The 20410-nt window shown below is 41.2% G+C and overlaps 1 protein-coding gene across 1 annotated transcript; it reads left to right on the top strand.

The window, feature by feature from the left end:
* The first annotated feature begins 1368 nt into the window (after positions 1-1368).
* Positions 1369-20102, top strand: greb1 (growth regulating estrogen receptor binding 1). Its single transcript, XM_061041039.1, has 33 exons — positions 1369-1581; positions 1712-1819; positions 1952-2128; positions 2335-2517; positions 3901-3999; positions 4191-4331; positions 6075-6236; positions 6374-6496; positions 7337-7522; positions 7760-7896; positions 8141-8417; positions 8525-8653; positions 8753-8965; positions 9111-9308; positions 9470-9653; positions 9830-10013; positions 10104-10240; positions 10341-10692; positions 11321-11436; positions 11899-12104; positions 12253-12847; positions 13373-13529; positions 13626-13728; positions 13981-14136; positions 14315-14451; positions 14561-14722; positions 15899-16103; positions 16235-16397; positions 16518-16636; positions 16946-17178; positions 17511-17711; positions 17873-18011; positions 18336-20102. Exons 1-33 carry the CDS (start codon positions 1428-1430, stop codon positions 18497-18499), a joined length of 6000 nt encoding a protein of 1999 aa, XP_060897022.1. The 5' UTR covers positions 1369-1427; the 3' UTR covers positions 18500-20102.
* Positions 20103-20410: the final 308 nt, after the last annotated feature.

Raw genomic sequence — 20410 nt, 5'->3', positions numbered from 1 at the left:
AGTTCCTGTTTGGATGTTTTCTTTTAAAATTTAGAGGATTGTCAAAGGATTGCAACCCAGACTCCATAAATGTTTTCCTTTTCCTATTCAAAGTAAACTGCAAATGTGAATGTGTTTGCTGTAGCAACAGGAGATGCAATACATGAGTTTGTATTCCATCATCTGATCATCTGAAATCTGATCAAAGTAAAGCTGTTATTTGACTGGCAGCGATGCTTTTATAAATGCTCAGTCTAACAGAAAGCTGCAGTCCTTCTAACCTGAGGAGTAAGCTTTGAGGCTGTAATCTGACATGTTAGCCTCTTCATTAATCTAAGATGCCGGTTGCTCACTGGTCAATGAAGCATGGGACGGTGAATCCGGGTTTGTTTTGTGTGTGTGTGTGTGTGTGTGTGTGTGTGTGTGTGTGTGTGTGTGTGTGTGTATGTTGTGTGTGTAGCAACAAGCAGATGGTGAGGTTTAGGGGAGCAGGATTAAGTTGGTGTCACTGTCAACACTCTAACTTTGTTATTTCCCTCCGTTGACCCTGTTTGTTTCATCTTTCGATCCTATAAAAAACATATTACGCCCTGAAATCTTAACTAGTGATGGAAACACATTCATTTATCATCTTATCAAGTGCAAGGGGACAGTATTTTAGATTTTTCCAAATTAAACTAACAGATCAGTGAAGATTTCTCTTATGCGTTCACTTAAACATGAACATTTGAAAAAAAGATTTCTATGTATGGTGTTATGTAAACTTTAACCATAACAACCTTATTCAGTGCACATAAACAAAAGTATCTGCAAAGAATTACTGCTTTCTTTCTTCTTGGAGCATTTCTCATCTGTTGGAGAGCAAATGAAGGAGGCGAGCCAGAGAATAAACCACAGAGAGAGATGGTTGGAAAGGGAAAGTAGAAAAACAGAGACATGGAGGAGAGTCTAGGTCAGGGTGCCCTGACTCTGTCAGTGCATCTGATTTAATGGCATGCTGTCTGGACCGAGGCCATCCACTAGTTACTACTGTGTTAGTGTGCAGGTCTGTGTGTGTCTGTGTGAGAAGTTGTGTTTCTTGACTCCAGAGTTTGCGTGTGTTGATGCAGATGTTTTTATATGCTTGTGTGTGTGTTTTGCTAAGGCTTGGCAGCTTTAAGGAGCACATTATTCTCATTGTCAGACTCTTTCAACAGATGTAAACAGGACCGTGTAGTCATGTATAACTGGGATAAATTATGTTTTATGTTTTTTTTTTTCTGCTGCTCATTCTGTCAGGACTTTGATACTTAATCTTACATGATAATGGCACGGCAGGTTAATCTGAACCTACACAATCAGAATCAGTATTTTTAGTGGACGTATGTAATCACAACAATTTACTGTCAGCTTGCAAAGGCCTTTTTTTCCCGTCCAACACAATATTGTTGTGTTTTTGCAGGACACCAATGGGGAACTCGTATGCGGGCCAGCTACGGACCACACGCTTTGAGGAGGTTCTCCATAACTCCATTGAGGCGTCTCTGAGGTCCAACACTGTAGTGCCTCGTCCTGTGTTCTCACAGCTGTATCTGGAGACAGAGCAGCCGTTGACACATGATGGTGGGTTTTTGTGGATGCAAAGAAGAAGAAGAAGGAGTATAATAAAGAGTTCTTGGCACCTCTGTAGCATCTGCCTGTCACTCTTGTCCACAGTTTAGAATTATATTTTTTATGTGTATGTCCCCGACAGGCCGTGCAGAGAATGATGATGAGGATGATGAAGATGGGTCAGAATCTAACAGTCCTCCTATACCCTATCAGATGAAGCCCCCACCTGAGGGATGCTGCACCACAGATGGTTTGTTCATGAACACATATAGAGGCTCTCAAAATCTTTCATGCGTTTAGTGGTCAGGTTTAAAAGAGGATGCTGCAACCAATGATCACGTGTGAAATAAAGTGTTTTATCCTGTCTTTGCTTCCCCCACAGGCTTCTGTCAGGCAGGCCGAGACCTGCGCCTGTCTTCACTGGCATCAGATCCCTTTGATGTGCCCACTGGGTTCATGTTGGTTGGGGTGAAGTCCCCCTCCCTCCCTGAGAGCCTGCTGGTCTGTGCCGTGGACCACCGCTTCCTGCCAGATGAACGGGGTCACAATGCGCTGCTGGGTGAGAGACTGTAGACTTGAAGGAGCACACACATATCATTAGTGTTTGTTAAAAAGTGAAAATGACAATTTAGGCCTCTTTCAAAGACTAAGCCTTGAAAGTTGTTCTCACTTGTGTCTTGAGTAGACATGAGTTAGGATATGATAAGCCAAACTAGGCATCAAGACAGGAGGTGAAAATATATCTTCTGTATGTGCTCCCTCCAGGTTTTTCAGGGAATTGCATGGGCTGTGGAGAGAAAGGCTTTCGTTATTTCACAGAGTTCTCCAACCACATAAACCTGAAGCTCAGCACGCAGCCCAAAAAACAAAAGCACTTGAAGTACCTTCTCTACAGAAACAACCAGGGCCTGCTGGTCCAAGGAGCTCCCGTCTTCTGGAGGGGACACGGTAAGCGATGTACATGTATTGTATTTGGCAACTGAGGTCACACTTCAATTTAAATCTGGGCCCAATTTTGTTCTGAAAGCATTTTAGTATAACTGAGAAACATGTGGCCTGGAGTTTCAATTGTTCTCCAGTTGTTCTTCATCTCAAGCATCCAGTGGATTGTTGATTAAGTGAAGGCATACACTGAGGATCTGCTTTTGGTTATCGCTCTTTTGAATTGCATTTTGCCCAACTGAGAAACTGAAATGAAAAAGGTCTGAACAGCTGGACTAGTAGTGAATCCTTAAGGGCATGTGAAAGGTGACACGACAGAGTGTACAAAGACGCCACAGCTTTGCGGCAACACATCAAATGGAAATAATGTGAAATGATTTTCCTGAGTAAAAGGCCTGGTAGATGTAGCGTTCTATCTTGCTTGTCTCTCAAGGTCCTGTTGTTCCTGTTGTTCCTGTTGTTCGGGAGGGAAAGCTATGGGAGAACTATGGGAATATCAATGTTAGACACTAATGTACCTCTAAGGTAATCCCTTTAGATTTGAAGTGTGAAAATGGTTTTTTTTAGGTTTTATTCACATGTTTACTAAGTTAAGTCATTTTCCTGGGTTGTGCCATGCAGCAATAACAAATTATTTACAAACCCTGTGCTTAATAGAATCTTAAATCCTTCTGTAGTCGTGATGTACTGACGCTGATATTATAAAATAGTTAGAGCTGTAATGACAACGGGGGCTATGCTGAGCCAAGTAATTCTATTAAATGCTATATCTTCTTTCATGTTTATGATCATTTTGCTCTGAGGAATAATGAGGGAACTTCTTCGTCTACTTTGAGAGATAGAGTTTAAGCTTTGTGGAATTTTAAGTGACTTGTAATCTACCTTTTTAATATATATATATATATATATATATATATATATATATATATATATATATATATATATATATATATATCCCTAACCGGCATATTGTTCTCCTCTGATGTAGTTGTTGTGTTTTATTCTGGCATTTTACCTCATGCTATTGTTGCTGCATTTAATGGTATACACCTGAATGATGATTCTTGATACTGACCTACTGTAGTTGCTGTTGCAGGGGTATTTCTTGCTTTGATTAGAAAAATCTGTACATATGTTTTATATATTTGTTATGTTTTATGTGTCAGTTATTCAAAGAATTCAAAGCCTGGCAGTCAGAGCAGATTTAGTTTGTTTCTAGAAACAGCTTTACTGAGTTATTTATATAACTTTGTTTAACAGGTTCTATGACTCAGTAAACCAGGTAGTTCATTTATTACTCAGAATGGCCTCTCTTAGTTCTCCAGAGCCCACACATATGAGGATCATATGATCAGATTAGTTATTTTTGTGTGAATGTTTGGGTTTCAGAATGCAGGATTAGACGGATTGCATCCACCCTTGCAGAAGGTCATGTGACATCGGATGGACAGCCACCAAACATTACCCCGACTCACCCATCACACACAGGTAACACACCAAACAGATATATGGAGACAGTTGAAGATGACATCTCAGTGGTCAAGATGAAACCTTTATTACTCTCATTGTCAATTGTTGTCGTGTTGGTTTTTTGTTTTCTCATTCTTACAGCGCTAAAATTAAATGATGTCTGGTTGTAATGTAGTTGTATTTATTCATTTTTTCTTTTTTGTAAACAGCAGGAGCACATGTGGACCCACCTGTTCTGCCACAAATAGCTGATGTTCCCCCCTCGCCGGCAAATGGCAATCATGCTGTTCCCTCCTCTATCACACAGCCACCTTTAAATCAGTCAGGGCCGGGAAGACCCTCAGCTACAGGTACACCCTACGGTACACACTACCATCCTCCTCATATATGGACAACACAGGAATTGTCTTTTTTTCAGATTGAAACATTTTGAAGTTACTTCTTTTAAGTTGTGCTTAAATTCTTATCACAACACCAATGTGTGTGACACAACCTTGAGGAAGGTATTTACTGTACATGTTGATATGTACAATTGATTATTTATTGAGTAATCCTCTTGAACTATCAATGAATACAATTTGAATGTTGACTGATATAGCTAATACTTGTGCTTTATGTTAAATATTCAAAAAGTAAATTAACAGTTTTTGACTCAAACTAAATGTTGTAAATTCTTGTTAATTTTGCGAAGCGTCCTCATTGCAAAAAATTCAAATTTGAAACTTGAGCCTCTTTTTGAACAGTTTTCACGTTTGTTTTTTACTCAAACTATATATATGGAGCTATTTTATATCTACGTTTGTAGCTTTTGTAAAAGAAAAAAAAAGTGTTACATATTATCTAACACATTTTTAATTACATTTTTTGCTGTAACCTCCTTTCTGACCATTAGCTGGCTTCTTGAGTTCATGCTAACGTGGTCAGTTTGTGTCTGTTGTCAATAAGCCCCTCGCCTGGGTGTCTTCACACCTCTGAAAGGGAGAACTCCTACCGCAAGTAGCCCAGTGTGTGTGTGTGTGTGTGTGTGTGCGCGCGTGTGTGTTATTCATCCCTGCTGCAAGAGCCTGCCAGCTGCATTGTGGGTTGGGGGTTGTCCTTTGTCTTTCTGTCTCTCTCCCTCCCTTTTCTCTTGTCTGTCACCTTTATTAAACAGGGTTGTAAAATGCTCTCTCTGTCTCGTCTTTTTCCCTGTCTTCTCACAGGATGAAAAGCTTCCTTCCTGTTAATGTTGTTTTTTTCATGGCCCTATTAACAAGTTGACCTTTTATGTGTCTCCTTATGAGCGCACTTTAACACAGCATTGAGGGGAAAAGGAAGAGTCGGGTTAATGTGTGACCTAAAAACACAGCTGCCTTCCAATAATGTTTTACCAGAAGTCCATCATAAAACATGTAGTGTAGCTTCTGTTGATTTTGGGGTTCTTAAAACTCGATTATAATTCAAAGAAACAAATTGTAGAAAAGTGCTGTAACTAAGCTCAGCCATCATCACGTCTTTGTACATTGATATTGATTCTGCGATGGGGTAATATTGGTTTCCCAGTCTGTGAATACACTTTGCATTTCGGTATTGTGGAAGCACGGCATAGTGGGAGCTCCATATACTCACACAGTCAGACGTGCTCCTACACACAGTGCTGCACTCCAGCCTGGCACAGCTGATCCCATCTTGCCTCTGTAACGCCTCTGTTACTACCTCTAAAGGCGGTACAAAGCGGGGATCACGTAGTCCCCCTAATACGCCTCTGCAACATTTAGATTGAAGACGAAACGTCACATATTTCATTTTGAAACGCCAGTCTGAATACACCGTTGTAAATACACCAGTCTGAATACACCAAGTGAAACTACTATAGTTAAAATCAACAAAATGAACAGCAGTGATTCATTTAAGAGAATCTCTTAACTGGGAAAAAGCCGGCAAATCATCACATAGTAGCAGTGTTTATAGATAAAATATTAGTGTACCAATGATTTACCATTATATTTGAAATTTATTTATTCGTATTACTAGTGGTTCGAGGGATGAGAGGGTGTCTGGGCAAAATGCATTTCATTGCTGACTTACTTCTAATCTTATTTTCTATTCTGTAGGTCCACCTGCAAATGCTGGACCTCCAAAAAAGAGGCACAAGGGCTGGTCCCCTGAGTCCTCTGCCAACAGTCTGCCAGAGAGCGCTGTGAAGACACCTCCATCTTCATCCACCTCAACAACAATACCAGTTTCTTCTGTCATAAGTAGTGGAGCCAGGCCAGGTACAAAGGGGGGAATAAGAGTAATCATGTTGTTAAAGTCATTTATTCAGTGTAACATGTTTACACAAGACAGTAGAGTTACCTGAAGAGTACTGTTTTTATTTTTAAATGTAAATATGTTCATGTGCTTTCTCCAGAGACAGCCGTTCCACTGAGCTCACCGCAGGGTTCCTCAACCCCAATTTCTCCCCCAGAGCTGTCTGTAACCATCCCTGATCAGCTGCTACACACCTGCAGACTGCAACCTGTCATCTTTAAAGGTCAGCTTTATCATTCTATCAGTTATTTATGTTGATAGAATACACCTCCAAGTTTCTCAAGATTTTCCGTGCTCTTGACAGGGTTGAGTAACATTTTGAAACCCTCTCCCAAGCAGGTGAACAGATAGAGTTTTCAGTAACCACCTACCAGATGGTCAATTAGCTCCCTATTTCTCTCAGGTTAGAGGTCAGCCAACACCCCAGTCTGTTTCTCAGCCTGTTTGCCTTCCGTCATCCCCTCCACCCTTTCAATCCTTTGTATCACCTGTCAAGTCATCCACCTTTCCTCCCACACCTCTTAGCCCCGAAACACTTCCTATGTCCTATGTTGTGTTCGTTTTCATTACCTCACATGTTTGATGCCGCCATCCAATAAACATATTACAAGCAATGAGCTCAAACACAGGTTATTAGGAAATATATGAATAATTTGCATCTAATGAAAGAGGAGCTGATAGGCTTAAAGACTCAGGCTATGAAGTCTGCATTGTTTTTATTTTTTGTTGTTGTTTTTTTAAAGGCTACATTTAACATGTACATCTATTTTAAATTGTTGTGCTCCATCATTTTTTTGAATGCACAACCATTTTGCCATCTAGCCATCAGTAAGGCAAGCACCTTTTCCAACCCTTTATTACCTGATATTATTTGGCACATCCTATGTCCCAAAGATGAAGTGATAGAATTTGGATTCAAGTTTCTTAACCATATATAACTGAAATAAAAATATGTGGAAAGGATGTGGGGATTTTCAAAGAATCCATAATGAAAATGGCTGAAAGTAATCTTAGCCACCTCTCCATGTTCATCCTTGTTTCTGCCTGCCTCCCACTGACACAGGTCACGGCCCTCTCCCTCAGCTAACTGGCAATGTCAGTGAAGTGCTCGTCAGTTCTTTGCTCCAGAGCTGTTATCTGAGCTCCCAGACGCTCCCCAGAGTCTACCAGCACTACGGACCATCACCCATCCAGCCGTTGTCAACTGAGATGCAGATTCTACTCACGGTGTACTACCTCGTTCAGCTAGGTCAGTGAAAATCCTTTTTCCAAAATACATGCTGTAATTACACACAGTTCAGTGGGACTGAAATTCAGTTAATATTAATTTTCTTTCCATGATACTATTGCTATGCCTTATAATGGCCACCAGGTGACAGAAAAGAAACAAACATCAAGTTCCTTTAAATTGAGTTTTAGTGACTTTCTTTTTTTGTTTTTACATATTTCATATCATTTTTTTATCCTCCCAATAAAACCATCCAAGGTCCAGACCAGGTGCCCCTCATTGAGGACTTGGAGCAGATTTTCATGAGGTCATGGAGGGAGTCCCACCTCAGCGAGATCAGACAGTACCAGCAGCCTCAAACAGCTGCCACCCAGGGGAGACTATATGGCATAGAGGTGAGACAGGGTGCCTCACAGGTGTCTTACAGACGTGTAGGTATTTCTTATAAAGGAATAAAAGAACTAAAGAAATCTTTTTTTTTTATATTTAGATTCAATGCTCTAAACTTTCCCAATTTTTTTCTTTTTTTCCTTGTCCTTTTGTATTCCTCTTATAATGCCATCCTTTACCTGTACTCTATGCATATGGTAATTCACAATTAATGAAAAACCTGCTCTTCTTTTTCTACCATTTTACCAGACCCTGTCCACCCTGCCTGGCCTCCCGCAGCATCTCTCATTACCGCCCCAGAGCCAGCAACCTCTGACCCCTAGCCAGCTTCCTTGGCTGGCCCAGCTGGCTGCATCATCCTGTGGAGAAGGCGTGGCGGTTGTAGGCGAGCAGATTGGATCTTTGGCTCAAGGCATCCAGCAAACGTTCAGCAGGCTAAAGGAAGGACGGCTCGAAAACACCAACTATGTAGTAATTATTGTCACTGCACCAGGACAGGAAACACAATCCTGTGTGATTGTCACAGGTAGGGGTTGTGTTTTTTATTATGTGAATGTAATAAAGTTTCTTGAAAATGAACCAAGAAGCATATATACAATTTTATTGGTGTGTTTTTTGGTGTACATTTTGCAGGTAAACACCAGTGTCGGGCTTTGGCAGAGAGCATGTACTCTCCCAGTGAGGGACTAAAAGAAATAAACCAGCAACTTTCCACTGGTGTTGCCCAGGAACTCATCCACTACTGCAACTGCCTCGGACAAGGTTTGTCTGACTGTCTGCTTTCAATTACACGCTGAAATGCTGCTAATGTGTATACTTATAATAATTTACCAACATAAAGTGCATCTTTCTGTTTATCAGATGGTGATTTGGACTCCCTGCTGGACAGTGCCACCGTGGACAGTAACGAGCAGTCTCCCATGTCCAGTAGTCAGGAGTCGGCTGAAGATAAGAGTCTAAAATCCAGGCACAGTCCAAAAGATGTTCAGAGACCAAAAGAGTCACAAACACAGGGTTCAAAAGACTCACCGAGCACTAAAGAGGGAGCTTCAAGTCCCAAAGACACCTGTTCAGGTGAGACACAGTGTGAAAGTGATCTTTGAAAAAGTCTGTCTGACATGATCCCTCCTTTTGCCAGCAAGTGTGCACTCTTTATACTAGATCCATTATAGTATTTTTTTAAGAGTTTGTTGATATGAATTTGTGCTTGTGTGTGTAGAATACTCTGTAGATTGGCGTGAGGTTCGTCCCATCCAGCTTGCAGTTGCCAGAAAGCTCCTGTCCCATGTTTGTGCGATAGCCGACTCCAGCACTCAGAACCTGGACCTCGGCTCGTTTGACAGGGTCAGCTTCCTCATCCTAGTCCCGCCCTCTGAGGTCACATTTCAGCAGACAGTTCTTCACCTCTGGAGCTCTGGTTTGTAATATGACTCGTTTCTTGTCAGCAATTGTTTTTATCCATTATTGTCTTTAATGAAGAGTGATTAGAAACATCTTTTGGTTTTATGTTTGCACCTCTTACATGATCTGTTTTTATATTAAACTGTACAACAATTGTTTTTTCTTTGTTTTACTCAGGTGTCCTTCAGGAGCGGGGGGGTTTAGACCAGGAGTGTTTGTCTCAGCAGGAGGCTGAGCGTTATGTGGTCAAGATGGATCAGAGCGCTCAGACACGAATTGACAACCTCATTCAGGAAGCACATAGGAACTCCTACACGCTTTACATCCTGGTCCATGACCATGCCCACCGGGACATTAACATGTGTGTGTGAGAAAAAGAAAGAGGGAAAAAAAATCAAATGTGATGCAAAATAATTAGTGTGTTCACTTTGTATGTTACACCAGTGAAATATTGTGGTCTAATGAGAGCAGTGGCAGACAAGTAAAGTGTGTTTGATCTTTCTTTCTACTTTGTCTTTATCTGTTTCTCTCATTCAGTGAATCCTGCAGTAGCTCAGACAGTAGTTTGGGTCTGGTGGACCAGCTGTTAAACTCCAGACAGGTCCGAGATGCTCCAAACATCCTTATTCTCCACGTCACTTCTTTCCCCTTCGCCCTGCAGACGCAGTATACTCGCATCAGCCCTTACAACGAGATCCACTGGCCCTCTGCGTTCAGTAATGTAAGACCGTACACACTTTGTATTAAACTTACACTCATTGCTATTGAAATGAAGTTCACACTCGATTCAATTGCTTGTATCTGTGTGTAGGATGTGGACTTGTACCATGAGAGGACGAGGTACTTTGGTGTGTCAGAGCTTTTAGAGTCAACGCGTTCAGGCAGCAGCCTGCCTCTGATGCGTTGTGATTCCTCCTTTGAAAGTATGGCATCTGCTCTGGAAGAGAGGTAACTCTAATGCACACATGCTTAATCCTTGCTTCTAAATCAAGTTTGCATTTTTTGCAAGCTCACAGAGAAATGAGAGCTGTATATCTCTTTCCCCCAGGTTCCCAAAGCTGCACAGTGCTGTGATCCGGACTACAGTATTGATCCAACACTACTGTGTAGCTCTGATGGCTGTATCTGGCAGAATCAGCGGCTCCCACAATCTCCACAAACACACGTCTGTAGAGACCCTAGAGATTGTACAATCACTGCTCACTGCTGCCCAGCAATGTCCCGCCCACCATGGCCACATGGTCCTGCTGCGGATACCCTCGCTGGCTCTGGCAGCGTGGGCCCACAGACGGCTGTCCAGAGTTAGGAGGCAGCTTGGTCTGGAGGAGAGTTTTGAAATCATCATGGGGAATCCAAACCAAGCTCTGACTATTGGACAGAACTTCACTGACCAGATCAAGGTGGGATAGAGGTGTATTCTAGCATGGAGTACTGGATAGACATAGATAGACTGTGTATATGAAATAGATGTATGCGTCATGACATTACCCATTAGTAAACCCCTTTTTTGAAGCCTTGATTTTAGCATTTTGCTGCCACCCTCTTGGTTTTTGCTTGAGGTGACCATATTATGATGGCAGAGTGGATATGCATTGTTGTCAATTTCATCTTGCCATACCCTATAATAAACATGACTTTTTGCTAGGTTCATTTGGAAAAGGACCATTATTCATAAAATAAAGAATGCTGTATTGAGGAAGATTTAACCCTAGCAAACCACAGACTCACAAGTTTTTTAACAAGCTTATGAATCAGATAAGAAGCACAATCATTATCTCATCGGTTTTCTTACAATGCTACTTCCTTTTCCAACCAGGGAGTCTTCCCCTGCTGGATATTAGAAAGAATGCAGGTCTTTTGCATTTCTGCATATATTTCTCTATTGGAACCAAGAGGCTCAGTCCAATTTGTGTTTATAGTTTGTGAGGATACATTGTTTTTAAGATAGATGCTCTAACAAGTAGATGACAATAATGACAGTGAAAACTTTGGGGTTTCTGAGCTTGCGTTTGTGTTTATATACTGCAGACATGGCTGAAGATCCAGGAGGCTGACTGGGTTCCTCGGACCTACCTAGAACTGGAGGCCCTCCCCTGCATACTTATCTTGTCAGGAGCTGAGCCTCTGGGAGAATCCCTGCCCAGGTACACACAGTAGCCCCTTTTATATTGCCTGTCCAAGATGGCACTGTTACACCTCTGTTACCCCTCGCCATCAATATAAATACCACAGAGATGAAGTGGGGGGACAAAGTAAGTAGTTCGCTAATCTGGCATCAGAGATAGTAACAGAGGTGTAAAAAAATGAAAAAACTGTGTCACTTTAAAGTGTTTGGGATGGCAGAACAGCTCTGTGTGTGTGTGTGTGTGTGTGTGTGTGTGTGTGTGTGTGTGTGTGTGTGTGTGTGTGTGTATCTGATTATTATTTGTTACCAACATCTGTGTACTCTCGTTTTATAACCAATTGTTAACCCCTGTTATGTGAAAACAGGTTTGCTGTGTAGCAACAGTGAATTCAAAAGAGTAACATTATTTTTTCTTAAGAAGCAGCTCAAACTAAAATGCATGTTATCTTAAATGTTGACAGTGAATCCATTGTGTTTACAGATCACTGAAGTACTGTGATCTCAGAGTGATAAGCTGCTCCTACCTCCAGAGGACCACACTTGAACAAGAGCTAGGACTGGCTGCTTATCTAGTGAAGGCAGAGTCCCGACCTCCACACAACCCAGGACCAGGAAGTGACCAGCTGGAGAGTGATGCAGAGAAACTCAGCAGTACTGACAATGAGGAGGAGGAGGGACAAGAGAATGGTGAAGATATATGCAATTTAACTTTTTTATGTGCTTGTGAAATGTAATGTAATATTTAGTATTGCAATTTAGATTGATATCTCAACTAATTTGGTACCTAATTAACTGGTTTTTTTGTTGTTGTTTTTTTTCCTCCTGCCTTATCTAGGGGACTCCCCTCTGTCATCCAGTCAGCAACTTCGGTCAGGCCCAGACAGTGGAGGTTCAGATCCCTTCCCTGCACAAAGCACCACCTCTCCAAATGTTCAGAAAAGGACCCCTGATACCATAAAGTCTCCCTCACCATCACAGACTCAAAATCAACCCCAGCCCCTGTCTCAGTCTCTTCTGTGTCCTCAACCTGCGCTACACCACCAAACCCTCCCTCAAGTGCAGGGTCACTCCCAGCCCCAATTTCAGGGTCAAAATCAGTCACTAGCTCAACCAAATTCCCAACATTACAATCAAACATCTTCCCAGCACCAGTCCCTCTCCAACATGCAAGTACCTCATACTCAACCACAAATACTTCCCCCTGCACAGTCTCGCCGCCAACACTCCAAGTCCACCTCCTCTGGCTCCTTGTCCCCCCGAGCCTCCTCTCCTCATCTGAGCTGCTCCTGGGCTCGAGGAGTGAGTCGACCGCCCTCTGTGCTCCTCCCTCGTGCCCTCTACGATATCATCACAGCTAGCGACAGCAGCGGGCTTCCACGATGTACTACATTCCTGCCACACATGTCCGTCGCATGGGCCAGCAGCTTTAGGTAAAATATGACTGTGACTTTTTTTTTACACACCACTACTTTAAAACTGATGGTACTGATACAAAAGCTGAGTAATCATAAACCAAGCACTACTCTACCTGTGGGACGTTATCACTGTTATGAACTTTGATGAACTGCTGGTGCTATGCAGAGTTACCAGAACTTGAAAAAGAATGGTAAGTATAATCAGTAAAGGTAGATCTGCCCTTTTTGATCATTCTAATACAAACTAATATGTCTACAAACATGACGGTCTGATGGCCTCCTTCATCTACGTTTAAGGCAAATAAGGCAGTCCAACATTGTGATATATCTCTAGATAAACAATGTTTCATTGGCTTATTTAGTTACTTTTTTTTTATAGGAAATGACTTCATTACTCCTTCATTGTCAAAATGAGTTTTGAATCTTGTTTTAAAGATATGTTACAAATGTGTAGAACGCATAGTTATATAAAGGTTTGTATGTGAATGTTACAGGTCTCACTTGGAGAAATCCAGCTGTTCACTTTTCTTCTGTGTGCAGGCCATTGCTGAGTAAGATGATGACGTGCACAGAGCAGTCACTGTACTATCGCCAGTGGACCGTGCCTCGCTCCTACCACATGGACTGCAGCAACCGCACTGAAGGACGAAGTGACAACTTTCACCCTCGCAGACTGCTGCTCAGTGGACCTCCACAGGTACCTGCTGACCTATTTTCTTTCCTTTGTTCAAACTAAAGCTCATTCTTTGCTGTTCATTTTCATGTAGCTGCTTTTGTATTTTCCGTGGGTCAGGTGGGTAAGACAGGAGCGTACCTGCACTTCTTAGGTACTTTGTCTCGGATGCTGATCAGACTGATGGAGGTGGATATCTACGATGAAGAAGACATCAACTACAGTGAGTATACTCCCAGTATTAGTTACCTCCTACATTAGAGTAATAATGGTGGCTAGCCTTATCGCATAACTTCTGCTCACTTTTGATTTTTTCCAGTTTTCCTTACCTTTTCTATATTTCAATGCAATGCTTTTGCTAAGATCATATGATTGTATCTATGATTTACTGGGTCAATCCAGTTTTAATTTTGATTATCAATATTTTTAGTACTTGTATGTAATGCATACATTTTTAAATGTGTTGTGTGTCTAGGTGCTCAGGCAGAGGGAGTGCAGTACCACCCACCCAACTCTCGCTGGCCCAACCCAGATATCATGAAGACTATACACTTCAACTACACCATCCATGATCCCAAATATGATGACATCAGCTCTGTCTATTGCCCTGAATACAAACCCAGTGCTAAGGGTAGGTGCGCACGCACACACACACACACACACACACACACACAGACAATATCAGTATAAAAGCACTATATTGACACAACATTCATCTTTATGTCTGCTGCTTTTAAAACAAATTCTCAGAAGCTATCTGTAAATGTGCTATTCTCCTAATCCATCCTCGCTCCTGTTGTCTTTTCAAGGAAACCCAATGCGCCAGGAGGATGTGTACATTAGACGGCGGACATCTAGGATCAAGCTGTCTAAATATGCAGCCTACAACACCTACCACCACTGTGAACAGTGTCACCAGTACCTGGGCTTCAATCCAAGATACCAGGTCAGCAGAACACAACAACACAACATGAAAAGTGACACTGTCACTTCTTTTGAATGATAAATGTCAACATGTACAGTATGTTGCATCTCCTTTCCATTCTTATATCCAGATGTATGAGTCAACACTGCATGCCTTCACATTCACCCATCTACTGCTCGGGGAAGAGATCCAACTCTACTTCATCATCCCAAAGTCTAAAGAGCACTACTTCAGCTTCAGCAATCCTGGAGGCCAGCTGGAGAGCATGAGGCTGCCTCTCACCTCTGACTGGGTAAGTCCCTTCTTTGTTGAAGCTTAGCTATGAACCCTGAAATATTAGCGTTTCCTTTTTTGCCAGATATGTGCAGAGTAAAAACAACAACTGGAAAAATTCCAATGTATGCAGTACACATGTAGTTCGATTGGTACTGTGCACAACAGCCTCTAGCGAGGACTTGGTGAAAATGTCTTGTCGGTGATAAACTTGTTTGTACATTTTAGATTACGTAAACAAAGGGGGAAAATAAAAGATCTTTCAAGAGAACTAAACGCACAGCTACATTTCTTCACCCCACACAAACGGCTTACTGCTTGAAACTGTTTTATTATCCAACATTCACTTTCAGTGAAGACTAATGGTAGCTTAGACTGAAGATCATTGCCAACAGTGTGAATGTCAGCTGTTTGTGAGGGTTATTTACAACACAATGAAAGTGAATGTGCCAAACTGTCCTGTTTAAAACTTGGTCAAAGTCGGAGTTGTAGCAAATCCTTTTCAAGTAAATGCACTTATCTCAACACGTTACCCTTGCCTTTAAATATATATGCAGATCAATGCAGCATGCTTGCACTCCACTAGGTGGTGCTACATGTTAGACTATGGCTAAGAGGCCACTAGTGGAGATCCAGGTCTTGCCTGTTACTGGGTTGAAGTTAAAGCTTTAAAAATCCCCTTTGGTGGTACTCAGATGGCCTAGTGGTTAGTTTGTGTGCCTTGTGTACAGAGACTTCAGTCCTCAAAAGCTGGATGCTCAGGTTTGAATCCAACCTGTGGCTCCTCTACAGCCTGTCAATACCCACTAAGTAAGAGAGAGGACATTTTGTTAATCGAGTGCTTTTTAAACACCTTTTTTTTACAACTTCTGACCAGAAAATGTATGAACCTATCTTTATTCTCTGGTTAACTTTTTTCATACTGAATCATTAGAGACCAACACGTCCCAAGATCCCTAATCCAGTACACAGATCATAGCATCTAGAAATTAACAACTCATGAGATATTGTGATTGCAGTAGAAATGAGTATTAATTTTGTAATGTAAAAACTGAATATGTTCAATGACAGTAATATCTTACTTTTTGCTCTGCCTGTTTCAGATTCTCTTTTATTCTCTTAAAGTATGTAAGATATTTGACACATTTTGTCAGGGGCTAAACTTACAAATATGTTTTCTTTTATACTTTTCCAGAGCCCAGACTGCATCAAGAGTCCAATCTTCACCCCGACCACTGGCCGTCATGAGCATGGGCTCTTTAACCTGTACCATGCTATGGACGGAGCCTCTCATCTACACATCCTGGTGGTCAAAGAATACGAGATGGCTGTGTATAAGAAATACTGGCCCAACCACATCATGCTGGTCCTGCCCACTGTCTTCAATGGAGCTGGAATAGGTATGTCATTACTGCTGTTAAATATGTAGAGAATCCTTAATTTCATACATTTTTAATAAAGGCAAATTAAGCAATTACTAAAATGTGATTGTCTGTTTACTACTAGATAACTCATTCTCTTTCTACTTCAGGTGCTGCTCATTTCCTGATTAAAGAGCTCTCATATCACAACTTAGAGCTGGAGCGCAGTCGACGTTTGGAGGGAGGGGGCCCAGCAGGTGATGTCTGGCCTTTCATCATACTGGCTGATGACTCCTGTGTTATGTGGAACGCAGTGGATCTGGACACTCGAAGGTACATACAGGCATGTTGTTTAAACGAGTAATCGTGTTGGACAATAAATCTGTTGTTTTTAATGAAACTAAAATGTTTTGATGTAATTGTTTATGAGTTGCTGCTGTTTGTTGCTGTTAGTGGTGCAGTGGAGCACGCTGTGTCACTGAAGCAGGTCCTACAGCACATGGAGGCATGTCCAGACCTGGTCCAATATGGACTCTGCGGGATCAGGAAGTGGAGCAGCCGTGGACTCACAGGTTAGAGTCATGATGTCACATACCTTTAAAAAACGGCAAATATTTAGACAAAATTGCAATATTTTCAAATAATATACACATTTACTTAATGTATTTTCTCAGATACAAGAGTCAAAAGTAAATTCTTATGGCATCCTTAAGAATTACAATTAATTACAAATAAATAAATGAACATGTAACTCTATGAACTTCACTATTAGAAGGATGCACAGGACACCTCTAGAAAATGACCAGCATCAATTTAAGGCGTATCAGGGTTCTTTTCTTAAGTGAATTAAAAAGTTGAAATGTTTGTTTTTTTAAATCCAGGCAATCCAAGGAGAGAGCCGTTCTCCAGGGGTCACCTTCACGACTTCCTCCTACTCAATGTCGACCGCAGTCAGAACGTGCAGTACGACCAGAACCGCTTCACCTGTCACGATGTGGACTTCACCCTGAGGCTGCACAGTGCAGGACTGCTCGTCTGCCGGTTCAACAGCTTCAGCGTCATGAAGAAGCAGATCGCCATCGGAGGATACAGGACATTCATCATCAAGACCAAGGTAGAAGCTCAACACACATAAAGACAAAACCAAATGTTACTCAGGAGCAGAGCAGAGAAACAGTTGTAACTTCAATAAGACAAAAAACAATGCAGTTGTTTTCGTGCCAGGCTAAAAAAAAAGGTGCAAATATTAATCAAAAAGAAAATATGTTGAACAGATGTTGTCAGAGAGCACATAATTGTATCTTTTAACCTGATTGCTTTTGGATTAGAAATCCATCAGTTAACATGATTTGAATCTGTGTTTGCACGTAATGGTAAGTCATCAATATTAAGTTACAAAATCACATGTTGATAACATTTATTAACGTCAATTTGAAATTTCTCCAGATGACAGATGTTCCCACCTCAGTTGGGCCATCGCAGTACGTTTGTGCCCCAGACAGCAAGCACCTTTTCTTGGCTACACCTGCTCAGTTGCTCCTGGAGAAATACCTCCAACACACCAGCCAGAAGCTGTTTCCCCTCAGCACCAAGAACTACGCACACCCTGTACTGTCTGTGGACTGCTACCTCAACCTGGGGCCTGAGGTAGACAGCACACACACACACACACACACACACACACACACAATGACACACATGGAAACATACATTTTGCCCTTAATAAGGACATTAATAAAAACATAAAGAGATGGACATTGTGAAGTTTTGCCTATAAATAAAGGTCTCACTCTTCTCTCCTCTTGCAGGTGACGGTGTGTTTTGTGAGTTCCAGACCTCACTCTGTCAACATCAGCACTACAGGGCTACTTTTCAGCGGCCTCCTCCTCTGTTTTGCTGACTCCTTTGTGACTGCTGGGTTCCTCAAGAAGTTCACCTTCCTCCAAGGTAATAAGGCAGATACAGGGTAGCGCTGGCCCAGATGCAATGACGCATTTTTGGGTAGCGGTACTTTATTGAGAGCCTACAAGTTGTAAATGGCCTCTTTGATTTCATTTGAAAACGTATCTGTGCTTCATGACAGACGATTAAAATATTAAAAAAACATGGCCACAGGGGGGAAGATCACGCACACACACATTAGCCCAAAGTTTCTGCTTGTTCCATAGCATACCCACTTAAAGTGTAATTAATACATGAGGTTGAAAGAGGTTGATTTCCACAGCATATTTAAAGTCTGTGTCCCTCTTCCTCCTGTTTGCTTCCCTGTAGGTGCGACTCTGTGTGTCATTGGTGCAGATCGTAGCTCCTTGAGGCAAACGGTGGGCAGGCTGGAGCTAGAGGAGGAGTGGAGGTTCAGGCTCAGTGACGAATTCCAGACTGCCAACGCCAAAGAGGACCGACCACTCTTCTTTTTGACTGGAAAACATATATGACTGAAACACTAATAAAAAGTTGACTACAAAGAATCGGACAAGGACTGATATCAGTTCAACTACCAAAGAAGAAATGTACCAGAGTGTTTTTTAGAGCATGACAGTAGGCACTGACCCTACACTTAACGTTCACCTGTTTCTGTGCAGAGACTCTGTTCAGAGTGGAGACCACAGCGTCGACCAAAAACTCAGTAGAGGGATCTTGTGTCTTATCTAGGATGGGATTGCTCTGGGATCTGCCAGGAGGAACTGAAAAACATTTCTCTAGAGAGGCATGACTGGAAATTCTTGATGCCACAGCAACCGAGCCCTGGATAAGTTGAAGACAGACAAAGGATTGACCCATGAGACTCACTTGAAAAGGAGTGTTTTGGAAATAAAACTTCATGATTATTAAATGCACTAACACCAACACACAAAAAGGATTTGGAGGGATGAGGTCCTCTTCTTGGCTGCAAACGTAAAGACTGACAGCTGTGTCCAGTGAGGTCATGGTCTTCAAAAATATGAACATGTTTTTGCCAAGAAATCAAGAGGTAATCATTTTGTGTCATATGTTTTTATGTGACTTTTATTAGGCCATGTGAGTTAGGAGAATAATGTACAGGAAACATCAAAATTTCAGAAGAAATTGTTATTTACCTTGAGGGTCGTCCATAAATCATCCAATATGTCATGACCACTATCACTTTGTAAGAGAATATTTTTTGATTGAATAGAATTGTTACTTATTCCTCTAAAACAAACAAAGAAATTGTACTGTGTTGATAAAGTTGATTCAGATTATTTTGATAGATACATACACTATCTTTAATAATAATAATAACACTATATTTAAAGGAATAGGAAAAATATCCTATCAAACAGGCTCGCTCGACTTAGTTATTTTAAGCTTCTACTTTTCTATATCTCATCTTTTCTTTGCATGTTAACCTATGTGGAAGTTTTACAGCAGTGTAACAGGGTTTTGAACACTTTATGATGCACACGATATGAGAAGCTTTATTAAAGAGTGGATACAATCATCTATGCTATGGTAGCCATTTTTTTTTTGGCTGTTTGTGTGTTTTTCGTGTCATTTTTTAAAATGAGTATTATCTTGAATATGTTTTCTCCTATTTGCATAATGTTAAAGTTATTAAATGTGTGAATTAGAGAAAAAAGGATTGTACGTAGAATGGTTTAGTGTTATGCTCTGTAGTTTGTACGAGGTAGGTTGTATTTGTAACTCTTCAAGAAACAGGAGTCCACTGCGTGTTGGCAGTATTTACACTTTTGTATGCCTTTAATTGTGTATATAAATGTACATATTTTTTTTTACATTTGTTTTGTATGTTCCTATAATGATTCAATCATAGTCATTCTCAATACCCAGATTAAACATTTTTACTTTACAGTTTATAGTCTAGCATGGATCTTTTTTGCACACTTGTTGTCAATCACTTCAAATTAAAAACATGGCAGAAGCACATATTTATTTGCTAATCTTTAAGATCTTATGTTTACCTCACTCAGACTGCCAGGTATAGCCTGTTTACTTCACTTTGTATGACTTACATATGCGATATAAAAAACCACTACATTTCTTAATTGCCAGAGCTTCTTCAGTCTGCACCATAAAAAAATGTAGACTAGATGAAACAATCTGAAAGGTACACAAAAAAAATATTGTCCCCATATTTCCTGCAGTACCTGTACTAGTTTATTCGTACAGGTACTAGTAGATATCTGACACTCAAGTGGAGCAAACAAAGTCTAAATGGCTGTTAGCACGAGTATCACGGGGAGAAAGTCAAGTGGCAAACATTATGCTTCGATGACGGAACACGCTGCTGCCCTCAGATGCACCCTGTGTCCTCACGTGGAGGTTCAGTGAGTGCGTTTGTGTGTTGGGCAAGGTGATTTCAAAAC

This window comes from Labrus mixtus, chromosome 1 (genome assembly GCF_963584025.1).
Source record: "Labrus mixtus chromosome 1, fLabMix1.1, whole genome shotgun sequence".
Classification (NCBI taxonomy): domain Eukaryota; kingdom Metazoa; phylum Chordata; class Actinopteri; order Labriformes; family Labridae; genus Labrus; species Labrus mixtus.
The sequence above is the reverse complement of the archived record's forward strand: the minus strand, read 5'-3'. Positions and strand labels throughout refer to the sequence as shown.